Genomic DNA, 26,803 nt, shown 5'->3' on the forward strand with positions numbered 1-26,803 from the left:
AAATCACCTAAAATTTTTCAAAATAAATTTTAGACTGTGTTTACCTGCTTCTAGTGATTAATGAAAATTGTTGAAGACTGACTTACTTATTTTGAGAAAAAAGACACAGAATGTGTTTTCATCATATCCTATATAGTGTGTAAATCAAGCCAGGTTGTTCACATATCATTGATTTATTTCTAGGTTGCAGTCCTACCTTAGCTAGGGAGAATCATTATTCTGATATCCACATAGATAATATTAATGTCAGCAACTAATCGCTGACTTGCTAGTTGTTAAATACTGAGGAAAGGCTGGCTCACAAAACAGAATTTTAATCCAACTGAGAAAGGGACACTTTACTGGTGAAACATCCATCTCAAAGCGGGCCTGACTTTCTAATTGCCATCTGAAGAGCTATGCCTCTTAGCCTCCAGACATAAAGATTTAATTATTTAATTATTTTGAAAGCAGGAATTTTATATATCATATGAAATATCAGGATGTATAATTAGCAAGTTCCTAAGTTTAAACTTTTGCTGTTGTTGTTAATCCTCACACAAGGATATTTTTCCATTGCTTTTTAGAGACGGGGAGAGGGGAGAGGGGAGAGAGGAGAGGGGAGAGGGAGAAACATCGATGTGAAAGAGACACATCAATTGGTTGCCTCCCGCATGTCAGGGCTGGGGATCAAACCTGCAACCCAGGTACATGCCCTTGACCAGGAATCAAACACACAGCAGCCTTCAGTGTGTGGGCTGACGCTCTAACCACTGAACCACACTGGACAGGGCCTAAGTTTACACTTTTATTATTAAAGCTAATCATGTTATCGAAGTAAGGGTGAATTACTGGCTAAACGTGACATTTAGAATGGTTTACAGAACTTAGGAGAGGAAACATGCCCGAAATAAATGAACACACTGATTACTCATGAGTATTAAGGCATAATATTTTCCCTTTAAAATCAGCTATAATAAGATGGTGGCATACATAAATACAGTACTCACATCCTCCTACAACCACATCAAAATTTCAACTAAACTACAGAACAGCAATCATTCAAAACCATTTGAAATCTAGCTGAACAGAAGTCCTATAACTAAGGATATAAAGAAGCCACATCAAGAATGTAGGAGGGGCAGAGATGTGGAACTGGCTGGTCCCACACCCACATGTGGCAGATAAAAATCAGGAGGAATATCTAGGCTTCAGAGGTGCTCTCTGAGGAGCGAGGGGTTCCAGCCCCACACCAGGGTTCCAGTGCCAGGAAGAGAAGTCCCCTATAACTTCTGGTTGTAAAAACCAGCAGACTCACTTGCTCTGAGCTCCAGTGCTGGGTCAGTAGTTTAAAAGGCACAGGGACATATTGGAGGAACTGAAGTGTCTGGCAATGGGTAAGAGCTAGAGGGGCAGCTTTCTCCCTAGCGGAAGTACTAGCAAAGGCCATTATTCCTTTTCTGAGCCCTCCCCACACAGAACTAGCAGGTGGGAACCATATCTGAGCCTCCATCAACCTGACTATCACTGTTTGCTCGGCCCCGATGATCCCAAGGCCCTGGCCCCGCCCCCACCCAACTTGCAGGCCCACCCATGCTATTTCCAGTGGCTTTTCTATATAAATGGCCTGTCCTGGCTCATGCTTCAGACTGTCCTAAAATCTCTCAAACAAGCAGCATCTGGCCTCAGTGTGCACCGTATCTCCCACTACGTGGCCCCAGGCCTGGAAGTAGCGGCAGCTGGCCTTGGTTTGCAGCTTGGCCTCTCCTGGGCACTTCCAAGCCTAGTATAAGTAACGGCCATCTACAGATTGCTTTGTAGCTCATGCCAGATGGCTCTGGGCAGAACAAAGGCGGCAGCTGACCTTAGTCTGCACTTCCTGGGGGCAGGAGACCAGTGCACTTGGTGGACAGCTTCAAACCACACTGAAGCACCACCCAACCACCTCCACAATGACACACTCAAGGGGCTGATTCATTGGGCACCAGAGTCTTGCTGAAGTTAAGTCCTGCTCCATGGGGTCAGCCCCTACACAGCAGATTGCAACCAGTCCTAGCAGCCAATTGGCCTGGGGATATATCCCTCCCATTGACATGCCAATAGCAATTGGAAATCAATACTCAGCTACAACAGGAGGGTGTACTAGCCTACTTGGGGGGGACACACCTGGAGTGCCCAGTTCTGGTGAGTGGGGAGGCTGTGCCACTGGACCCTACAGGATACCTACTACATAAGGCCACTCTACCAACCCCTGGAGATAAACACAGGGAGGCTGCCAAAATGAGGAGACAAAGAAACATGTCCCAAATGAGAGAACAAAACAAAACTCCAGAAAAAAACTAAACAAAATGGAGACAAGCAATCTACCAGATGCAAAGTTCAAAGCACTGGTCACAGGATGTTCAATGAACTTAGGGGAAGAGTATATAAACTTAGTGAGAACTTCAACAAAAAGAAAGGAAATATAAAAATGGAACTAGAAAACATAAATAAGAACCCATCAGAAATAAAGAATACATTAACTGAAATAAAGAATATATTACAAGAAATCGACAGTGGAGTAGATGAAACATAGGATCAACTCAGAGATTTTGATGGTAATAAAGCAGAAAATATCCAATAAGAACAGGAAAAAGAAAAAAGAATCCAAAAAAATGAGGATAGTACAAGGAGCCTCTGAGAAAACTTCCAGTGTAACAATATTTGCATCATAAGGATACCAGAAGGAGAAGAGAGGGAGCAAGGAATTGAAAACATACATTAAAAAATATTGACGGAAAACTTCCCTAACCTGGTGAAGGAAATTGATATAAGTCCAGGAAGTGCTGAGAATCCCAAACAAGATGAACCTAAAGAAGCCCACACCAAGACACATAATAATGAAAATGCCAAAGGTTAGAAACAAAGAGAGAACCTTAAAAGCAGCAAGAGAAAAGTAGTTAATTATCTACAAGGGAGCTGTCAGCTGATTTCTCAACAGAAACTTTGCAGGTCAGAAAAGATTAGCGAGATATATTCAAAGTGATGAAAAGGAAGGACCTACAACCAAGATTACTCAGCAAAGCTGTCATTTAGAATTAAAGAACATATAAAGAGCTTCCCAGACAAGAAAATGCTAAGTAAGTTCATCACCATCAAACCAATATTACATGAAATGCTGAAGGGTCTTCTTTAAAAAGAAGAAAAAAAGATAAAACATTTTGAGGTTGCCAGACAGAAGGGGGGTTGAGGGGATGGGTGAGAAAGGTGAAAGGATTAAGAAGCACAAATTTGTTGTTACAGAATAGTCACAGGGATGTAAAGACAGCATAGGGAATGTAGTCAATAGTGTAATAACTATGCATGGTGTCAGATGGGTACGAGATTTTTTGGGATGATCACTTAGTAAGTTATATAATGTCTAAACACTGGGTTGTACAACCAAAACTAGTATAATATTGCATGTCAACTGTAATTGAAAAATAAAAACTTATTTAAAATAAAAAAATATGAGCTGCAATAATTAAGGTGTTAAAAGAATGCTTTTAAAAATGTATTTATCTGTGCATTATTTCTATGTTTTGGGATTTATCAAAAAAGCAGGAGAAATATTTTACTCCATTAGAATACAAGGTACTAGTCTCCTAGAAGTCAACCCCTATACTTTTCTAAGCAGTAGGATAAGGGATAAAAAGCTAGGATTTAGAGCCAGAAGGCCTTTTTCATCTTAGAAAAGATCTGACAATCAAATAAATCATTGAAAAAATGCTGATGTGTCTTCCATGTTAACCTCGCTCTGAATAAATAACTTATGTTTCATATTTCAAGAACAGATATTCTGATAGTTAAAAATTTAAACTGCTTCAATTAGAAAGTGCTTCATATAGTGTTATAATTTTAAGGTCAATGAGCCATTTAAATGTCTGAGAGAACTGATTATATCATAGTACATTTATGATTAAATGTTGCAAACACTGGAACCCTAAAAATTTGCATAACCTCCCCCATGTCTTATATGATCTAGCACTTTGCATTTTTAAAAAGTGCATTCACACACAGGCATTCATTGACTTCATAACTCTATAAGATATATTTGACCCTAAACTGTGTATGTATGTGTTTGTGTGCAGTGTGTGTATACCACAGTCTGTAAGGAAAATATTTTCCTTACACTAAAACCAGACAGCTATCACAAGAACAGAAAACTACAGGCCAATATTGCTTATGAATACAGATGCAAAATCCTTAACAAAATACTAACAATCCAAGCCAGCAACATATAAAAAGGACTATATACCATAATCAAGTGTGATTTACCTAGGATGAAAAAGTTGGTTTAACATCTGAAAATCAATTAATGTAACATGATGTTAGTGAAGGTTTAAAAAAAAAACCATAGCCATCTCCATAGAAACATAAAAATTTATGTTTACATAAAAATTTAACATAATCTAAAACCCTTTCAAATAAAAATTGCAACAAACTAGAAATAGAAGGAAGTTTCTCAACATGATAAAAGCATCTGTGAAAAACCCACAACAAACAGTTATCATACTTAATGGTGAAAGTCTGAAAGTTTTCCCCCTAAGATTAGGAACAAGACAAGGATGTCTCCTCTCTCCACTTTTATTTAACACTGTACTGGAAATTCAAGCCACTGCAATCAGGCAAGAAAAAAATATCCTGGTTGGTAAGGAAGAAGCAAAACTATCTCTATTTGTAGATGACATGATCTTATATGTAGAAAACACTAAGGAATTCATTTAAAAAGTTATTAATGCTAATAAGTGTGTTCAGCAAGGTTATAAGCTACAAGATGAATATACAAAAATCAGTTGCATTTTTATACACTAGCAATTAATAATCCCAAAATAAAGAAAACAATTTCATGTATAATAGCACCAAAACACTAGAATATATAGACTACATTTTGAAAAAGAAGGATAAGATCTGTATGCTGAAAGCCATAAAACATCACTGAAAGAGATTAAAGGTGACCTAAATAAAAGGAAAGATACCCCATGTCCATGAACCAGAAGACTTAATATTGTTACGATGGCAGTGCTCCCTAAGTTGATCTCCAGAATCAATGCAAACCCTAACAAAATCCCAACTGGCTTTTTTCCTCCTAGAAATTAACAAACTTACCCTAAGTTTATATAGAAATACAAGGGACCCTGAATAGCCAAAACTATCTTTTAAAAGAAGAAAAAAGTTGGATGACTCACACTTCCTAATTTCAAAATTTACTACAAACTTATAGTAGTTGAGACAGTGTAGTACTGGCATAAGGATAGATATATAGATGAATGGAATAAAACTGAAGGTTTAGAAACTAATCTTTTCCTTTATGGTCAATTGATTTACTCTAACAGTACTAAGACACTTCACCAAGGGAAAGAATAATCTTTTCAACAAATGGTATTAGAACTGGATATGCATATATGAAAGAATGAAGTTTAACCCCTACCTCACACCATAAAGAATGAACTCAAAATGGATCACAGACTTAAATGTAAGAATTAAAACTATAAAAGTCTTAGAAGACATAGGAGAGAATCTTTGTGACCTTGGGTTAGTCAATGATTTCTTAGATATGATAACAAAAGCACAAGAGACAAAACACAAAATGAATTGGACTATGTAAAAAAAAAACCCTATGCTACAAATGATACCATCAAAGAAGTGAAAAGATAATCCATAGAAGGGGAGAAAATATTTCCAAATCAACAATCTCATAGAGGTGTTGTATCCAGAATATATAATAAACTCTTATAATAAAAAGACAATCCAATTTTTTTAAAAGGCAAATGATTTGAATAGACATTTCTTCAAAGAAGATGTATAAAATGGTCAACATGAAAAGATACTCAACATTTTTAGTCATTAGGGAAATAAAAATCAAAATCACAATGAGATATCACTTCTCATCCATGAGGCTAACCATAATCAGGAAGACAGGCAACAAGTGTTGTTGAAGATGTAGAGAAATTGAAACCCTCCTACACTGCTAGTGGGAATGTAAAATGGTGCAGCTGTGGAGAACAGTTTGGTAGTTCCTGAAAATATTAAATATAGAGTTGCCACATGTCCAGCAATTCTACTCCTTAGTATACATCCAAGAGAATTTTAAAAATGTGTTCAGCCCTGGCTGGTGTGGCTCAGTGGTTAGAGCGTGGGCCTGCTCACCAGAGGGTCATGGGTTCAATTCTGTTCAAGGGTACATACCTGGGTTGCAGGTTCAATCCCCAGGCCTGACCGGGGCACATGTGGGAGACAACCCGTCGATATATCTCTCTCATGTCGAAGTTTCTCTCTCTCTCTTCCCCTCTCTCTCTCCCTTCCACTCTTTCTAAAAATCAATGAAAAAAAATAACCTTTGGTGAGGATTAACCAACCAAAGGAAAAAAAAATACATTAACACAAAAAATTGTGCAGGAATGTTTAGAGCTAACATTATTCATAATAGGCAAAAAGTGGGAATAACAAAAATGTTCACCAACTGATGAATAAATAAAATGTCAAACTATACAGGGAATATTATTTGGCAACAAAAAGAAATGAAAAACTAATACATGCTACATCATGGATAAACTTTGAAAACATTACACTAAGTAAAGTAAGCCAATCACAAAGACCAAATATTATATGATTTTAATTATATGAAATGTCCATAATAGGTAAATCTACAAAGAGAAAGTAGATTACTGGGAGGAATAGGGAATGAGTGCTAATGGGTACTGGGTTTCTTACTTGGGGGAAATACCTTCTAAAAATTATAAAGTGATAATGGCTACATAACTCTGTGAATATTCTAAAAATCATTGAAATGTACATTTTAAATGGATGAACTGTATGGTAACTTAATGTTATCTCGAAAAAGCTGTTAAAAAAGCAATGCGTGCATATTTCAAGTTACCTATTTCATACCTTTCTTTGGCTTCCTTTAGTGCATTTTGAAGTCTCTCCACCTTCTGGTTTCCTTCCCTTAGGCAAAGCAGGAGCTGGCTCACAGTTAATTCCTCAGATTCCAAATAATTCCTGGCACCTTCTGCAGATCTGCTCCTACATCATAGCAGGATAGAGGTTAAAAGGTTTTCGTCAGAAAACAAAAATGTCAAAATCTAAGAATATAACTGGAACCAACTTAAAGGAACTGCTTTCCAGAACACTCTCCAATTAATTCTCATTTACTGACAAGCAGCGCTGGCCCTGTGAACCCTAGTGCTTTCCAGGGAAAGAGTGGAGACTAATGAGTAGGTTTGCTTTACACTGCACGTGCTCACAACAGCAGACCACAGGACCCACGGGGACAGCAGAGCAGGGGTAGTCCTGGTTTCTGGTGCCCAGCTCTCCTAGAGAACTTGTCTCAAAGAGGACCACAGTCAAAGTACACAGCACACATGTTGCCAGTGGTGACATGCCAACTCGACAGAAGCATCACATTCTTGAGTTGAGAAGAAATCCAAATAATTAGAGAAACGTAGGTATTGTTGGTATATCAAATATTTTTCTTGATTTCAAAATGTGATTAAATCAAGAGGCAGTTCAGCCCGGCCGGGCGTGGCTCAGCAGTTGAGCATGACCTGGGATCCAGGCGATTGGGGTTCGAGTCCTGGTCAGGGCACATGCCCGGGTTGTGGGCTCAATCAATGACTCTCTCATCATTGATGTTTCTGTCTCTCTCTCTCCCTCTCCTTTCCTCTCTCTGAAATCGATAAAGATATATTTAAAAAAAAAAAAAGAGGCAGTTCAAAGACAAGCAAACAAAACCACGACCACCGCTACAATAACTAAACATTCCGGATGACTATGCTGATGCTAATGGCAGCTACTCTTTCAGTAATCTACTCAAAATTCCCCCATCCGATAAACAGCCAGGAGTAAATTCCTGTTCCCAACTCCTAAGCTCAAACTCCAAACCCAGAAGTCAATCTCTGACTCCTTAATATACTTTTAAGCAGGATAAATAAGCTGCAATCAAAAAACAGCTGTGTGGCTTGAAAGAGGAAGTGGTCTGAGCATGTTGATCTAAATGAGGAGGCGCATGTTGATCTAAATGAGGAGGAAGTGGCTTGGATATTTCATTCAGGGTTTTCTTCCTTCCCACGACTTTCAGTAACGTCTTCCAATATTTTAAAAAAAAAAAACAATATGGGGAAAAACTGAGGAATTTCTAACTAAAAAAGGGAATAACTTTCATTTATGCCAATTGTTCTGCTTAAAGAAAGGATATTAGATAATACTTATTTTCTCCCTCATACAAGGGCTTGGGAGCATAACAGAAAAAAACTAACAGCCCATTTTCATGTTTTATAAATACTTTCATCAAGTTATAGAAAAAAAGATACTAATAAAAGTCTATGGGGGAGGAATGGGGGACAGACATCTGTAATATCCTCAACAATAAAGATAAATAAATTTTTAAAAAATATATATCTTTATTGATTTCAGAGAGAGGAAGGAAGAGGGAGAGATGGAAAGAACAATGACGAGAGTCATCACTGATGGGCTGCCTCCTGCACACCCCTAACTGGGGATTGAGCCCACAACCGGGGCATGTGCCTTAACCGGGAATCAAACCGAGTGATCTCCTGGATCCTAGGTCAATGCTCAACCACTGAGCCATGCCCGGCCGGGCAAGATAAAATTTTTTAAAAGTCTATGAGGGAAGAGACCCTCAGAGAAACTTTCAGATAACTGTCTCTTTTAAGTAGACTAATACAGTAGTAACCGGCTTATAGAGGATGAGCTGACAGCCTGTTCTGGAGGAGTGCTATGTGCAAGGGTCTCAGGGGCCCAGTCCTTCTACCATCTCCTCAAAGTGCCCCCATCAATTACAAGGTCTACTTCCTAATAAGTACTTGAGACTCCACAGGTAAGATATCTGGGCACTTTCAAGAAACACTCAGAGACTGTGAGCAGTGACAGCCATTGTTATAGATTACCTAGTAGTATTAGTAGTATTAGTCACCTTGGTTTGTACTCAGAAGTGAACAGGGCAGAGAAAATGGAAATATGCCACTTATCAAGCTGGGCGGCCTGGTCCAGCTCAAACTGCTCTGGTATGCAAATTACGAAACATAGGTCTTTTGAGAACAAATTTGCTTTCACTTTTTATCTGAAGGAGATGAAATATCTTGAGTGGCGAGGGTTAGTTAGCCTGAAATGGCATTGAACATTGTTTTTATTCTGTGCCAGTTTTAGCTGCAACATTAAACAGCACTTAAACAGAACATTCTTAATAGGTCCTGGTATAAATTAATAAGTGACTTTTTTAGCCGATGATGTTCGACCTCTCAGTGGAGACCTGGAAGTGACAAGACTGTCCAACAGCCCTAGTCTTTCTTCACATACGTGTCAATGGAATCAGTTCTTGTGGGCCCTGGAATCGTTTTGATTTCTTTCATTGCCACATCTGCTCCTCCTTCCTGTAGAAGCAGAAATGAAAGGGACTTAACACAGTATGTCTACAAGACAAATTCTTTATCAAAAGATGAAAAAGCAAAAGATCAAGAATTTTGATGACATGCAACCTACCAAACATTTAAGTGTGAGATGTTTAAATTTGGTGACTCAGATGGAATGGAAATGTACCCTTCCCTCACCCCACATGCCCTGTCAGGATTATAAATATCTAGATGAAGTTTGGTCTCTCACTCAGCATGGTCAATCTGACCCCATAACATGAATGCTTATCTCCTGCTCTCCTTTGCACTTCTTTCCCAGGTTAAGGTCACACAGAGCTAGAGACAACTCCACATACCTTTCCTGTACAGTCCTTTAAAATGCAAAATACTAGAACTTGCTGAAGCAAAGTTGAAAAAGAGGTGGTTTTCTGTGAACAAGGCTCACAAAGCACAAAGTCAGCTCCTATTAGAAACCCTACGCATCTTGAGCCATTTAGGAAACAAGATTAAGACCACTTCAATGACTTGAAGGACATTTCTATTCTAATGGGGTAGCGGGATAATCTTCCAAAAATGCACAAAGATGTTCTGGATAGTTTCGTGTACACTCTTCCTAAATCTTGGGCAGTGCTTTCCAGTTCACAGAAGCAAGGCAAGAGAAACAGGTTTACACTAAAAATAACTGTCACTCATCAGTAAGGGAACATAATATGCTAAGCACACCCTGGAGGCAGAAATCTTTTGGAAACTTCTGATAGGCTCTTTGGGCTTCTTGAATTTTATCAGTTATTTGCAGAAGGTTAATGCTCTTTTATCAAACTTGTGTTTCATAATCTTTAGTCATTTGCACAAAGGGTATTCTGGCAAACTGTGCTTTTAAATGGTATTTTAATTCTCTTGATTTCAGCCACTTTTAATGCATCTAAAATTTACTAGGGGACATGGATGTCAAGGTTATTAACAGCCATTCTCCAAATCTATCAATCTTTAGTGCAGCAAATGAATCAGAAAGTAAAGAAAGTCACACTCTAATATTTTGGACACATCAGTAGTTTAGCTTTTTGCAAATTGCTTCCCACCTCCCCCACCCAGCTCTCCTTGTCTATAAGGTACATTTTTCTCTTTCAGAGACACGGTTAATCTCTTTTCCTTTAACAGACATGCACTTTGACAAACCTAAAATGACAATGTGTATGACACAGGATTGGATCTACATGTGTTTTCCCCTCTCTTCTCAATCTTTTTTAGTAGTAAGGAAGGAGAGGCCCCTGTGGTTCATTCACCTTGTTAGTAGGACTGTCGAACACCCAGACATACACTTGACAGACACTGCACATGTGCTAGGACATGATAACTCACTTAGACCACTTTATTTTGGGTGGCACATAAATGCAAGTTTGATAGCACTGGCTTTAAACTCTGTTCTCAGAGGTTCCCAAGTAGCTGCTGTTAGAGAAGCCAAGATAGTTCCTCCAACTACAACCAGAGCAGCTCTGCTCCTTTTCACTACTTATTTTTAACAAACCACAGTTCTTCATAAGACCTTGTTTGAAAAGAGGGTTCTAATGTTAAGAAGTGTTTTAAAGCCATTAGTTTACTGCATCTGATCACGATTCTGCTCACCTAAGTGAAATGCTGAACACAGCTTTGAGACCTGGTCTGAAAAAGTTTGTGTTTTGGGGGGTTTTTTTGCCTTTTAGGTCGGTGACATAAATGTCTGATATGTGAAGACATATTGGAAAAAAGAAGGATTAGCTCTTTCGTCATAAGAATTAATTGATGTTTTTCCCTTTCAGCTATGATAACCCTCACAAGTATTGTGTTATACTTAAAAAACAAGGGCCAATTTACCTTTGCTACACTGAAATTTCCCCACTAAGTGGCTTCCCTATGTTGAAAAAGAAATGGTGGTATTTGCATCAACTGCCCAGGTGAGGTTTTGGAATTTGCTTAATACAAAACCAAAACACTTACAGCCAACCGTATTTCAACAAAAGAGTCTTCGGAGGGGCCGCCTGAGCCCAGCTTGAGCTGCAACTCAGACACAATGCCCAGCAGGTCTGCCTTTTCAGCTTGAAGTCGCACCACTTGGGTCTTCAGCTGCTCCATTTCCTGTTCTGCTTCTGCTTTGGGGACTTTGGGGTCCCCAGGGGGGTTCTGGAAATGATAAAGAGAAAAGCAAATTAATGAATAAAACTAAGGCTGCAGCATCAAACTCAAGTGCCCCATACCCACTGGCAAGGTGGTTTCTCCACATCTTGGTCCCCTGTGTTTTACAGTTGAAAATTCTCACTTTTCCTTGGCAATTTATTTTGACATAACATTTAAAAATAAACATTTTGACATTATTTTGTTGTATTCAAATAATAAAAAAATGAAAATAACCTCATGACAAGAAAGACATGCTTCCTCAGCCTGCTGGAATAATGTGATATGAAAATAAACCACCAGGACAGAGACTTGACTTGGGGTGGTGAACACACAATACAGTATACAGATGATGTGTTGTAGAATTGTGCACCTGAAACCAGTATAATTTTGTTAACCAGTGTTACCTCAATAAATTCAATTTAAAAATACAGTGCTTTTGCATAGTTTTTTAAATACTTTATTTTTATTACTTTTAAATTGATTTTAGAGAGAGGAGGGCGGGAGAGAGAAAGATCGATGTGAAAGAGAAACATCAATTGCCCCAGTTGGGGATTGAACCTGCAACCTGGGCGTGTGCCCTGATCAGGAATGGAACCTGCCACCTTTTGGTGTACAGGACGATGCTCCAATTGATAAGGGAAAGCTCGGTCTACAATGGCCAACAGTCCCCCCCTTCCCCTTCCTGCACCCCGCCACTTTCCCCCTGTGTGCCAAACTAGATAGGTGAGCCCCGCCCCCCTACAGCAACGTAGGTGGAAACATGGACGGTATATAACTCCTTGCCCAATTGTGTTCGGGGCTCAGACTTTGGGCTTGGACTCCTCTGGGCCCCCAGCGTAAAATAAACCAACCTCCTGAACCCCAAGCCTCCGAGTGCCGCCTGGTCTTTCCGTAAGGGGAACGTCCCCAGTTCCGCAACACAACCAACCCTGGCCAGGGTGCTTTTGCAGTAAATTAAAAAACTCCACAAAAACAACCTGTCTTTGGCAATGGCAGAATTATGAGGTACAGTCCAAAAATACAAGAAAATAAGGACAAAAAGCTGCCCCAACTCAACACTCTTGCTTTTTCTATTTCCCCCATAAATGTATACCCACCACCACACTTCCCATACCTGTCATGTCTACTCAGAAAGCAAAGCACCAAAGACCTCACTTGGTACAGTAATGGCGAAAACACAATGAAAGGCTCAAGATTCTCCTAGGAATGTAGTCTGGGTACTATAATACTCTGTGTTGTTGTTTTAAGGTTATTAAACATAAATCTGTTGAGAAATAAGCAAACTGAAAATTCAGAGGCTGGTAACGAAAGGAAAAAAAATTAAATTTCGGCCTCTGTAAACATTAATAAACATTAATATTTCACTAATGTCAAGTACATGTTGTGTTCATCCTGTTGCAATTACTGAATATGACAAAGTCAGAAGAGCAAGACCCTGTTTAGCTGTGGTGTTTTACTTGGGAGCAGGGAGAAGAGACTCAAGTTCACACTCTGCTAATCAGTGCAGGTGTTGCCTTGAGTAGATTCACTTTGTGTCTTGGCCTCAAGTTTTCTTGAGTTAGAAAGAAAGACATGGTACCACATGGTCTCTAAGGTATCTGCTGGCTATGACCTTCTTGGCCTCTCTGATTTCCTGCTGAGGAAACCTTCACTGCTCTTGTGGGCATGGCACCAGCAGAAATGCATACACTTGAGATTATGAGAGGATGCAGCACATTAGAAAACTGACATGTATACACACATACACATACACACCCTCTGTGATAGATTTCCTAAGGAGTGGTAAACAGGTCCAAAGGCTCACATTGGAACCAAAAAGTATCAGAAGGGCATGTGCTTGGACCATGAAATAGTAAAAAGTGCAGCAGGGAAGTGCCCCTCCCACCATCGAGATCACGCTTCTCTTCATTTGGAATAGTCCCTTGCTAGGAACTACCACAGGCCTTAGAGAAAAGCAAGTCATTGTGAAATGAAGTCAGGTGTACAAGGAAAGGTTAAAGGCTTATGCTCTCTCTCTTAGTAATGACTCACACCAAGGAAACATACATGTGAAGAAATGAAAACATACAAGGAAAGGTACTGCTCAGCCTGGAATCAGAAGCAAGCAGGGGAGGGCAAGACTATGCCCAATTAGGAATCTTCACATTTACCCATGTGACCCTCTCAGGGGACAGGTTATATAATGAATTTTTAAAAACCATCTTCGCGCCTGGCCGGCATGGCTCAGTAGTTCAGCATCGACCTAGGATCCAGGAGATACCGGTTCGATCCCTGGTCAGGGCACATGCCTGGGTTGTGGGCTCCATCCCTAGCAGGAGGCAGCTGATCAATGACTCTCTCTCATCATTGATGTTTCTCTCTCTCTCTCTCCCTTCCTCTCTCTGAAGTTAATAAAGACATATAAAAAAATAAAAACTACCTTTGCATAAAAGTAAGAAATACTTTTATTTTAGTTTTTTAAAGAGCTTTATTTAAATTTCTGTCTCCTTATAAAAGTATGTTCCTGGAAAGAGAATTTTAAACAAGTGCTGAGGACCAGGAATATAAGGCCATGACACTAGAATTTGGACAGTCAGGTTAATTGTCTTTTTCCACAACGTGTGCATCTCTTAATCATCACTGGGAAATTATGAATCTACTTATTTGTCCATAAACACCTTGTAGGATAAAACTTAAGTTTCTCTCCATTTTAACACTGAGAGTCTTTTCACTGCCTTCCTGGACTAGAACTCCCATGGTTTATTGTCCCGAATCTCAACCCCCACTGCACTGTTTGTCACGCTGCCATCGCATCTGAGTACTTATCATTGACCTTAGTGAGACAGCCACTTCTTGGTCTTTCTGTGTATCTGTGTAATGTTTCTATCCTGCTGTCTTGGCAATGCGTGCAAGTTGACATGCCATCTTATAATGCAAGAAGAAAAGTCTATCTAATGACCTTTGCCTAGCAATCTTCAATTGAAAGTTAAAAAGTACTCTTTAGAGACATTATAATGTGTAACTCAGTGAAACTGGACAGAACCATTAATGCCTCAGCCTCTCCCTGAGGATCGGAAGGCAGCTCTCTAAAGGAAATTCCCAACTCCCTGGCCTTCTGTGGCACAGAAGGCCTGAGCAGCCCTGATAGATTGGGGGGCATTTTCTGTAGAAACAGTGGCAAAGATGGGCAAGCATGAGTGAGAGAAATCCAAGGCCTTAAGAGCTTTAGTAAGTCAGGAAGATGAGGGCCCAAATTTTAAAAATCGTCTCAAATGATCCATGAAACAAAGATTAAAGAAGAGGCAAGGAGTCAGGGGTGGGCCTGGGAGGCATACTTTGGGGGAGAAAGTTGTAGCTCACTTCAACTTATTATCTGCATTGAAAGAAGCTGTCTAGAGCTTCAGCTTCTGATCTCAACTTCTTCCAATACTGGGACATGTAGGAAAACCTACAGGTAGACTATCTTAGACAAAGAAATTGCTTCTGGAAGCTTCCTTTTTTGCTTCAGTGTGATAGGCTTCAAATGGCTGAAGCCAACTGTCAGTTCGCATCCCAAAAAACAAGGGAAATATCTGTAGGATATTTTGTTCCAGAGAATAGAAAATTACTCATGTATCCCAGGGAATCATTTCTTCAGAGTACAGTACCTCAAAAATATTTGGACAATGAGAGATTTCCCCCAGAAAAGTGACTTAATGCTCTTAGAACTGTAAGACACGCTGAAGCACCAGAAATGATAAATCTTGTTAACGGTGAAACATTTCCAATAAAAATATAAATGTATTAAAGCAGAATGTTTTCACTGTCCCATGAGCATGAGCTGATGAGATCATTGACATAAACTATGATATTTTTCTAATCAACTTTTCATTCTTTAGATTATTCAATATCGTCCCTTTTCATTATTTTCTTTCTGATTTATTTGTCTGCATTCTTTACCCATTTAAGAAATTAGAGATCAACAAAGTTCAAAGTAAGGTCCCAAGACAATCACTGATATCTGGTATTACATCCTCCCAGTGCTCCATCTTCCAAAGGGCTGTTAGGTTGCAGGTTCGGACAGATGCCCACCTGAACAAATAATACTCAGTGAGTGTTAGAGGATGGGCAGAGGCTTCACATGTGTTCTGATTTGTTTTTTCACTAACATCTTTGACATCCACTCTTGGTTGTGTGTGTATTTCTCAGGTGCTTTGGGGGCAATGAAAACATGGCCACCCTATGTAAACTCCTACTGCAACACGACATTTGTCAAAACATTTTTCAGAAGTAAATGTAAAACATAAAGTGAAGAATCTGCTTTAGACTGAGAGGAAGGACAAGGTCAACAAGTAAAAATTCTGAGTAATAGTAAATTTTAAAAATGTAGTTTCATATCAAAGACATATACCAAAAACTAACACTTGCACAATTCTAGGCAGAGGTCCTTCTGCTCCGTCTATAATGAATACAAAATAGTGATTTATAACTTCAACATTCTTCTGACTAAAATCAATATGGTCAAAGCTTTACAAATTTCTTTCTCCCAACAGAGATTATTCATGACGCTTAAAATTGCAACCAATCTTCTCAGCAAGAACACTCCTTTCAAGATAATGCAAAACACCTGAACCATGAAAGGGTTTGATCTACAAGTCTAGACAAATAAGATTCCACTAAAAATGTTAATAAAATAAAATCACAACTAATCAGTCTGCTCACCTCAAATGAACTTTCTGTTTTCCCTTTTAGTTTTCCAAGTTCTTCCTTCAATTTTTCATTTTCATGACTCAGAGCCATTAAGCGCTCTTTGGCTTCTCTGCTCTGGATCTCAAAAAAAAGGCGTTCTTCCTTCTGTTTCTCTGTCCAGGCCGAGAGCTCCTGAAATCGCCCTTTCATAGCTTGGTTATTTAGCTTCATGGCTTCTGTATGGGGTTCAGAGTGAGCGTATCACATAACAAGGACTGGACTTGATTTAATGAGTCAAACCACCCTTCAAACCACTTCACCATGCGGCTGGGAATCTAAAGACGCGATGCTGGACCTGGGCGCGAGGGTCAGTCGGAAAGACTGTAGAGCAAGATGAGTGGTTTTTGCTTCCAGACAGGACTAGCAGGTTTAATGTTATTTCTATTCCTCAAAAGTCCCAAGAAAGTAAAACTGATTTGGGTACCTCCGTATAGCACAAATACCTATGAATAACTAGACAGACTAACATCTGTGACTCCTAGATTCAAACACTGGGAATGCCAAAAGCCATGGCTTGATATTAGAATGCTTCCTCTTAGCAAGGTAATATTTAGGACTAATTCTGAAATAATAGCAGCCTCTTTCTCTTTCCTTTTAAATGGGATAAATGTCTATGTCATTTCCCTGAGATACAAAAAATATTTATTATTCTGACCTATACCCAAAAGTAAATAATGGAAACAGTTTTAGCCTTACTGAAAGGAAAATTCTGTGCTCTTTCTGCCCCCAGGGAACCAGACAGAGAGCAAGGAGTTCACCTACAAGCCTTATTACAAAGGGATTAGGCTCAGGAAGGCCCAGGATGAATGGAAAGACACAGGGCCCAGGTGCTGCTCACCTTTCAGCTGATGGTTCTCAATCAGGAGCTCTTTCATTTGCTGCAGCAGCTCCTCTGGGGTAAATGTGTTCAGGTTTGTGTGATCCAGATTGGGGGGTCCATTTCCTGTGGTTTCATTGGGGCTGCCTCCCTTTTCAGTCAGGCAATTAAGTGGTTGGTAGGACATGGCAGCAATTCCTATGGAAAAGTTACAAACTGAAAAATAGCTCTCTCCCCTCTGCAAGGGGTCCCCAGGAGTCCCCCAATCCATTAGCAATTGCTAATATGTATCCCAAGAGTTGCCTACTTTCTCTCCAAATATATTTGAACATTTATGATTCTTCCTTTTAAACAAAAAAGGTATATCCTAGCTTCAGTGTGTATGTGTGTGCATGTGCATGTCTGTGTATATGGGTGTGTACAGGGGTGTAGTGAGAAGCTGGGATGTGGAGGAGGAAGAGAAGGCATGACATCAGGATGATCAGGAATCCTAACACAAGTCATTCAAGAGGGTTTCCATATATATGTACTTGTAGACATGGACAAAGTATCATTAAATTGATTTCCCCATGCAAATCTTTAAACTCAAATCTCTGTGTTTTGGGTAACCTGTATGGTATGTGAATTATCTCTCAATAAAGCTGCTCATAATCTTCATATTTTATTTCTTACATTTTTGGCTAAGAAGAAAGGGGGAACTAACATAATTTGGATGCTTACTATGTCCTGAATCACTGCATCACACACGTCAGTTTCTAATCCTCACTGAAACTCAACTATATCTCTTTTACAGGGGACAAAGCTGGGTTCACTGAGGTTTCATAGCTCACCAAAGTCACTTAACAAGAAGCGCAACCAAGTATCAAGAGTGATTCCAAACCCAGACCTATAATACGATAAAGGTATGACTATATTTAGGCTTTGGTATTTGATAATTTTGCAGAGTACACTAAAAAGACTAGAAAATTTTTGCCTAATTATTGCATATTCTGAGACTGTTTTAAGCACAGCCCTTTATTTTGTAGAGGGATCAAAGTGGACATAAGTAAGAGAAAGTGCATCCCAACTCTACTTCTGTGTAGCCTACCACCTGGGCAGACACAAAAATCTCTTCTAATGACTCTTCTACATGCTCTGGGCAAACGTTTTCTTTTTCACACTTCATGAAGATGATGATAAGCCTTTTCATGAAGAACTGCAGAGTCAGTGAATCAGTCACTGGAAGAGGAGGAGAGAGACATGCACTATCTGATCTATCACTGAATCATAACATCTATGAGCACTCTCTCAGCGTCTGTGTAATAAAATGCAACTATGCACATGGAATGCAGGGTGCTGCTTCTTCTCAATCCAACCAGAGGTGGTACCTGGGTTCTCTGGAAGTCCCCTGGAACTGAGAGGCTGGCAACCTGCCTTTTGTCTGAGGAATTTGTAGATAGAGATGGTACTACTATTGACAGGACAGCAGGCCCCACGACACCGTCACCTTTGTGACTTCTCTCTAGGGCAGTTAGCACAAGGAAAGGCATTCTCATGAAATTCTTTGATGAAGATGGCAATTTAAGGAGGTAAAAAACACCGATAAAGCGTAATATTCAACCGTGAGCCTTTTGAAGGCATCTACATTTTACACGTTACTTCATTTAGAAGAGGAATAATGCTGAAGTGTGCTCTCTCAGTATCAGGTGACTAGATGGACTTTTGTTTTCCTCAATAAAACAATCTGCATTATTTTGCATAAAATAATTTGGATAAAAATAATTTATCCAAATTTGGATAAAAATAACACCAGTTTTTCTGTCTTTCTATAAAATTCATTTTTGCACAGAATTATGTTGGTGCTAATATTTCATAAAAATGGGTTCTTAGTCTCCTGACTGGTGGCTCAGTTGGTTGAGCCTTGTTCTATACACCAAAAGGTTGCCAGTTCAATTCCAGGTCAGGTTATACACCTAGGTTGTGGGTTTGATCCTGGGTTGAGGCAACAAATAGATGTTTCTCTCTTTCTCCCTTTCTCTCTCTCTAGAATCAATAAAAGAAACCAAAAAAAACCATATTCTTGGGTGAGGATTCAAAAGAAAGAGCTTTAACTTAGTAACAGTGTTCCCATTTATTTTGCAGAGGAATATTAAAATTCTAGGTAATAGACCTAAAGATAAAATTGTTGTAATGTTTATCACTTGTCCACATTAAATTTCCTCAGGTATTCAATGATAATACTGCAAAAAGTATAATTAAAGAGTAAATGGAAACATTTAACAGATTTAACATCTAAAATTCAATAAAAATGTTTTTAATTGATTTTTTAAGAGAGAGAGGAAGGGAAAGGGAGAGAGATAGAAACATTGATGTGAGAGAGAAACATCAATTGGTGGCCTCTCGTATGCAGCCTGACCTGGATCGAACCCACAAACTGGGCACATGCCCTGACGGGGAATCGAACAGAAAGCTTTCAGTGCATGGGATGACGTTCAACCAACTTAGCCACACCGGCCAGGGCAATAAAAATTTTTTTTTAATTAAGTGTCTAAGCAGATATCTGTAGATGGGTTTGGTTTCATTGTATTATATGCACACATTTTTCCTTAATGTTTTTTCCAAGAGAGGGGAAAAAGAAGGAAAGGAGAAGAGGGGAGGAAAGACAGAGGAAGGGAGGAAAGGGGAGGAGAGAGGAAAGGGGAGGAGGGAGGAAAAGAGAGATTTTCCTTTGAAAATTGGGCAGATATTTTTCCTTCTTGACTTTCCTTTATACCTCCACCAAGCTTCTGGACACAACCATAATAAAGTTAAAGTGGTTCTAGTTTTTACATTGGTGCTTCTCACTTTTTCAGGTTACCCATATTTTATAAGGACACCAGGAAAAAAGCAGGGTTATACTAAGGCAGACAGGAGTAAAAATACTGGGTGCGACTAACCAGAAGTGTGATCTTCAGAAGTCACCTGGCCTCCTGCTATGGTTTATTGACTTGTCTAGCAACTGATGATCATTACGTTTGGTTTCAGGTCAAAAAGTATTCTTAAGCTTCTAGCAAATCACAGTTCAACCCATGTATCCTAACACTCTCAAGGCTGTGCCATCCCCTCTCACTAATAAAATATATGCCTGTCCTAGTTATAGTAAACTCTTTGTTTTCCAGCATTGTTAGGAAAATTTATTTGGTAATGCAAATGTCATAGTAAATTAAAAGCACATATGCTGAACATAAGCATGTAAAAACCAAAATTATAAGCATGTAGATTATTACCAAATTTTTAATAAAAGCAATTTAATCAATTTTGGTGACTCAAAGGACACTTTATGGTTTTAGAATATTTGGAGGGCCTCACTAGGAGTTATCACAGTACAGTGCATATGGGAAATGTCTATTGGTAGAATGCCAGAGGAAGCTGAATTCTCTGTTTTTAACATTACCTGGAGCTACTTTCAGTTAAGCAAACACAGAGATGCATTAGAAACCCTTGCATACATCTTCAAAGGTCATGGAATTTGGAACTAAGTCATTTATTCCAAGGTTCCACCTAATAACAGAATTTCTCATAAAAGGCCAACTAATCTGGATCTGAAAGGTGTCATTTCTAAGCACAGGTGATCTTTAACTACAAAAGGGTGAGTTAATTTAGCACTGTATTTGTCAAGATTTTGCCAATGAGAAAGAATGAGAACTAGTTGGAAGGTAAAAGATCCAACGCAAAAGCTCCTAGATTTAATTCCCAGATCTGCTATTTGAATTCCTGATTATATATTTTTATCGTTCTTAATTCCAGAGGTCAAGTAATTATAGCAATGACTTGACTCTGTAGGCATGAGCTTACATCTCATTCCTGAGTTGGCCTTAAAAATAATCCAGTCCAATTCCTTATTCAATACAAGAATGTCTTATCCATTTCCCATGGCAGATGGTCATACAGACCAGGCTTGAATGACTTCAATGATAGAAAATATAAGCGATGACCTTAGCAGGCAACTGCTCATTCTATTACAGGATGACTCTGATTGTCAGAGAGTCATTTTGAAATTTGCCTTATACTGACTTCCACCCACTGTATATTGGACCAGCAGGCATAATACAGAATAAGCCCAGGCCCCAACCCTGGTTGGCTGATTCTCCAGATCTGCTGATTAAGTATTCATAGGTTCAATCCACAAGTAGATAAATTAGTTTTTTTTCCCTTTTATTGAATTTATTGGGGTGACACTGGTTAACTAAATTATACAGGTTTCAGGTGCACAATTCTACAACACATCATCTGTACTCTCTATTGTACATTCACAGCCCCAAGTCAAATCTCTGCCCATCACCATTTACTTCTCCTATACCCTCCTCCACCTCCCTCTACCCTCCCCCCACACTATTGTCCATGTCCATGAGTTTTTTCTTTCTTTCTTGTTCAACAACCCCCTAACACCCCCCCCCCCCAACAGTTATCAGCCTGCTGCTCTCTATCTATGAGTCTGTCATCAAGTGGATAAATTAATTTTAAAAAGTAAAAACCTATTTATTGATTGGAAACAACAGCTGGCTATTGGCAAATTCTGGTTTGGGTTCACACGAGGCTAAGATTCCAAAATCGCATCAACTAAACTTATCACCATCCCGGAAAAAGAAAAACTGTATCCTACTAAGAGGGCAAGAAAACCCTCACCTTTTGTGACAGAAATGGTATTCTGATTTTGTAATTTGTAACATACAGAAAATGGAAGTAGATTTCACATTATTGCCCCAGGCAGGAACCTGGGAGTTATGATTGATTCTTCCCATTCCCTCTTCCCCAAGTCTAATGGGTCACCAAGTGCTGTCACTTCCATCTTCTCTCCATCCCACCAACTTAGGTCACACCCTTCTTGTCTTATCTGAACTACAACAATATTGCACTCCACAGAATATAGGATTTCTGGGGGTTCAAAAAATACTTGCTGAATGAATTTTTCATAGTCTCCTACATGGTCTGACTCTCATCTCTTTCCATCTTAGCCTCATTTCCTCCATGTTTTCTTTCCCAATACAAGCTCGTCTGATTGCTTACAGCTCTTCCCATACAAGACAGAGCTCTCTCTGCCTGAAATGTCTGGCCCCCTTTTGCTCTGGCAAATACCCACTAGACAGTTCAATATTCAGCTCAAATAGATATCCTATGTGAAAGGAACTGTTCTTTCCTCTGAGAACCCAACAGCACTTTGTGTGTTCCATCTCCTTGGCCCTTCTCTGCAAAGTACTGTAATCATCCAATGCCAGCCCATCTCTCAGTCAAACCTAAGCCAAGATCTCTAGTTTATTCTTCCTAGCGACTGGCACGCAGCAGGCTCTCAGTAAACGTTTGTTGCAAATGAAATGAAAATACAGTTTAACAAGGTATTTTAAAGTCTAAGACTAGTAAAACACTTCCTGCTGTGTAGGTGACAAACCCAGCACGCTAGTACTGAGTTTTCCTACAGTTCTATGGCATTCATTTCCAGATTCTTACACTCAGCTTTTAAGACTTATTGAGAAAATTAGTGCTTTTTTTTTTTTTTTAATATCACTACAAAGGTACCTGGATGTCATTTCATAACACACATTCTGTTATTCAATACTCATACATGTCAAAGTGAAAATGAAAACTTTTAATATAACTTTTTTCTTTCGGAATCAAAGATTTTTTCAAAAACAAAGTTTAATTTTTGTCCTTTTCCTTTGGATTTGCTATTCCATAGATTCCACGGAATATATCGAACAGTCTGAGTCTCTAAAAAATTCACAAAAAAGCAGGGTTTGGCAAAGAAGAGAGTACCCATGTGCTTCTACTTAAGGGGGGTGGAAGGGGTTCCAATGGGAAGATAATACAGTGACCAATTCCTTTCAAGAATAAAGTTTGCTTTTGTTTTTTGGAGGGTTTAGTTGGATTCCATAGTATAAGATGCAACCTGAGGTCAATTACAAAAAGAAGATACTACTTTTATAATGTTATTCACAATATATAAAGAATACTTAAACTTGCTCATTAGAAAAACAGACCGATCACCCCCAAAGACTAATGACTGTCCTTTCTCTATGGGCTACATTTAAACTTCACTTGCCTACTCCATTCCAGAGCAGTCTCAGGCCTTGGCTCTGCTCCAGGATCTCTCCAGCCCAGTAGAAACTGGGTACATCCTGGGGGTTAGCCAGGGACCCCTAGGCAAAGAGCAAGGGGGGGAAGGCTCTCCTAAATGCCACTTGCTCAGATGTGAGGCTTCTGATGTCCTAACACCATCTTACTGTCCTAGGGCTTTGGTTTTCCATTTCATGTTGAAAGAGCTCTGTGGCACACATTTCCACACAACAGTTTTCCTGGTGGAGAACCTGAGTTTCATTTTCTCTTAGCAATGTCTACGGTCTCCAGCTTACACATTTACGACAGCAAAAACAATTCCTCGGTCTCATCAAATATTCATATTCTTTCTCTCTCTGTATAAAAGCATATATATATATATATATATGTTCTCCTAGATAGAATGGTTTATGAAGATTCAACTGTTCAGTATCCCACCACCTTAGGGAGAGGTCCCTTGTTTTTAGTGTTCCCGGGGCATTTCATAAAGCCAGAGGTGTACCCTTCACCGCTTCCCTTGTAATGAGGAATCCCAGCCTGAGGAAGGCTGTCACCCTTAAACCACCTTGGTGACCTGCAGAGTAAGTCACCTGCAGATCGCCAGGCCGGGAGAAGGGGGGAAGGGCGCCTTAGGACGGCCGCCCCCGCTGCCCTTCCCCACAGGTCACCGTCCTGGACACTCTCCCACCGGAGGGGACACCCCACCCCTCGCTACCCACGCCCCCACAGGCTCAGGGTGGCCGGGAACGGGCTGCGGGAACAGCTTCCAGGGCAGGGGACGAGCCGCCGCCTCCCCCAGCGCCTGCCCACCCCGGCCCCGCTCACCGGCGCCAGCGCTCTCGCCTCACTCGGGGTCACGGCTTCCTCGGCACCGAGCCGGCCGGGGGAGGACTTCGGACCCGGATGCAGACGCCACCCGGGGGCTGGCAGCGGGGCGGCGGGGACTCCGGGAGCCTCCGGGAGCCTCCGGCAGCAGCGCCGCCTCGAGACCCCGCCCAGCGGAGCTCAGCTGACTACCGCGCGGGCCTCCCCGCCCCGCCGGGGAATTTCCCGGCCCCGCCCCTCCTCCGGCCCCGCCCCGCCCCGCCCAGGCCCCGGGCCCCGGATAGGCCCCGCCCCTCGGGGAAGCCCCGCCCCAAGTGTCCCCCCCCCCCTTCCTTTCCACGCCCGCGGGGCCGCGGCGACCAACCCCTCGCCTCAAGCTGGGTGCGCGCCGGGACCTGCGGCGCTGGGGGTTGCGCCTAGGTGTCAGCGTGACAGCGTGACAGATGGCGTTAATTAAAATAAATTACTAATTAAACCGAGTATGCGGAGTCGGTCTTCCCCGCGGGGGTCCCTAAAGAAGGCCAGACCCGCAGGGGTCGCTGCTTCCCGCGGAAAGAGCAGGACGGTCCCAGGCATCCTGGGAAACAGGTTTCCATCTCTGTTCAGTCTTACATCTGGATATAGTTAACTGAGCATGCGTGGCTTTCCACCCCATTTTACCCCTAAAGTAGACCTTCAATTAAAAACTAAAAGCTCGCAGCACGCGGCTTGGGCTCCTGTTCCTAGGGAGCCGCCGACTCTGACCCCGTGTACCTCAGCGGCCCCAGGCAGGGTGTTGCTGGGCTGACCTGGACTGACCTGGATTGACCTGGATTGACCTGGATTGACCTGGATTGACCTGGATTGACCTGGATTGTACCTGGGAAGCGGGAGTATTGATCTGCGGGACCAGAAGAGGGACGATGCCAACGGATTAGACAGATTTAAAAGGGAGGAAACAAGACAAAGGAGGGGGAGTGTCCTAGTTTGCATTCTAAGCACCGAGCAGGGATGAGCAAGGACTGGACACCAGGCGCAGAAGGCCTCTGACGACTGGCGGGGTCAAGGGCTTGGCCGAGGCGGTGCTACCAGTGCACCCGGCAGGCAACATAACCCTCAGACAAGACGAGAAAACAGATATCGGGGTGAGGTCCTAGGTGGCCTGGGAGAGAGCCTGGGAGCCGGCTCGTGCTGAAGACTAAGGAGGAAGGATGTCTTACCGGGAAAACTCGGTTTGTGAACGAAGGAGCTGCTGCTGCTGCTGAAATCAGTGGGAATAAGCGGCACATGGTTGCACGTCCATGCTGCTCACTGGTTGGAAGAAACGGAAGGCCAGGGCTTTTTGGGGGATAGCGGGGGGTTGGATCCTAATACAAATGGGAAAAGGCAGATGTTCCTTTTCCTGCCACCCTCAAGGGGTTCAGTTTCCTGCTATCTAGACTGCCTGCTCCAGGAGGGCTCCCCCTTCACACCATTCTGAAGTTAACCCCTGTAACAGGGCAGGGCAGCTAGCAAGTTTTAACTGCCCCGAGATCCAATTCCCAAGGGCCCCTCCTGGGCTGTTAGGGGTGCCTGGGGTGAGTCACACTCCATTGGGCTTCTTTCTACTTTAAACCATATTAAAGTGAGATAAAATGAGTATCCAAGAAGCTGGGAGGTGGAGTGGGGTGGGAGTGGGGAGAGGTCATACACAAGGCTGCCAAGGCTGTAGAGCGGGAAGGTTGGAGGTGAGTTTCTGGTAGAGAAAGTGGTCGAGCTAGTTTTCTCCTGAGCCACTTCCAGCCTTGAGGACCCCCACCGCTTCTTAGCTATGTGACCTTGGACAAATGACCTACTCTTGCTGACCTCATTCTCTATCTGTTAAATGTAAGCTATAATACAGATCCAAAATACAAAAAGTTTTGAGAAACAAAGCGTTTATTAATTCATTTGGAAGCAAAACGACCTAAACTGATATAAACCTTTTACAGTCTTTATTTAGACCACTTGTGATTATTTGTTTCACTGGAGGCACATTAATTAGTTTGTATGAGAGCTGCTTCAGACCCTCTTGGGGAGTTATTTATTTATTTATTTATTTATTTATTATTTTTGTTTAAAGTATTACAGATTTCCCTTTTTCTCCCCAATGACCCGTTCCACCCCGTTCTTTCCCCCTCCCCAGTCACTCTCCCCACCATTGTCCGTGTCCTTGGGTTGTGTATATATGCATATAAATTCTTTGGTTACTCTCTCCCCTTCCACCCCCTCTCCCCCCTCCCTCTGACATTTCGTCAGTCTCAAGTATGCTTCCATGTCATTGAATCTATTCTGCTCGTCAGTTTATTAAGTTCTTTAGATTCCACGTATAAGCGAGATCATGTGATATTTTTCTTTTGCTGCCTGGCTTATTTCACTTAGCATAATATTCTCCAGGACCATCCATACTGTCCCAAAGGGTACGAGATTCTTCTTCTTTACAGCTGCATAGTATTCCACGGTGTAAATGTCCCACAGCTTTTTGATCCACTCATCTACTGATGGGCACTTGGGCTGTTTCCAGATCTTAGCTATTGTAAACTGTGCTGCTATGAACATCGGGGTGCATATATCCTTTCTGATGAATGTTTCAGGATTCTTAGGGTACATTCCTAGGAGTGGAATCACTGGGTCAAAAGGCAGCTCCATTTTAAATTTTTTGAGGAACCTCCACACTGTTTTCCATAGTGGCTGCACCAGTCTGCATTCCCACCAGCAGTGTACTAGGGTTCCCTTTCTCCACACCCTCGCCAGCACATGTCCTTTGTTGATTTGTTGATGGCAGCCATTCTGACAGGTGCAAAGTGATACCTCATTGTGGTTTTAATTTGCATCTCTCTGATGATTAATGACATTGAGCATTTTCTCA

At 41.1% G+C, this 26,803-nt stretch overlaps 1 protein-coding gene across 1 annotated transcript in view; it reads right to left on the reverse strand.

The window, feature by feature from the left end:
- Nucleotides 1-24,011, reverse strand: part of OPTN (optineurin) — a 48,083-nt gene extending 24,072 nt beyond the window's left edge. Inside the window, exons 1-6 of the mRNA XM_016203921.2 lie at nucleotides 23,938-24,011; nucleotides 17,065-17,241; nucleotides 16,200-16,402; nucleotides 11,343-11,525; nucleotides 9,316-9,389; nucleotides 6,889-7,023 (exon numbers count right to left, since the gene is read on the reverse strand). Coding sequence (XP_016059407.2) covers nucleotides 6,889-7,023; nucleotides 9,316-9,389; nucleotides 11,343-11,525; nucleotides 16,200-16,402; nucleotides 17,065-17,230 — 761 coding nt within the window. The 5' untranslated portion in view covers nucleotides 17,231-17,241; nucleotides 23,938-24,011. The remainder of the gene's footprint in view (nucleotides 1-6,888; nucleotides 7,024-9,315; nucleotides 9,390-11,342; nucleotides 11,526-16,199; nucleotides 16,403-17,064; nucleotides 17,242-23,937) is intronic.
- Nucleotides 24,012-26,803: the final 2,792 nt, after the last annotated feature.

The sequence above is a fragment of the Miniopterus natalensis genome, chromosome 1 (assembly GCF_054644295.1).
Source record: "Miniopterus natalensis isolate mMinNat1 chromosome 1, mMinNat1.hap1, whole genome shotgun sequence".
Lineage (NCBI taxonomy): Eukaryota > Metazoa > Chordata > Mammalia > Chiroptera > Miniopteridae > Miniopterus > Miniopterus natalensis.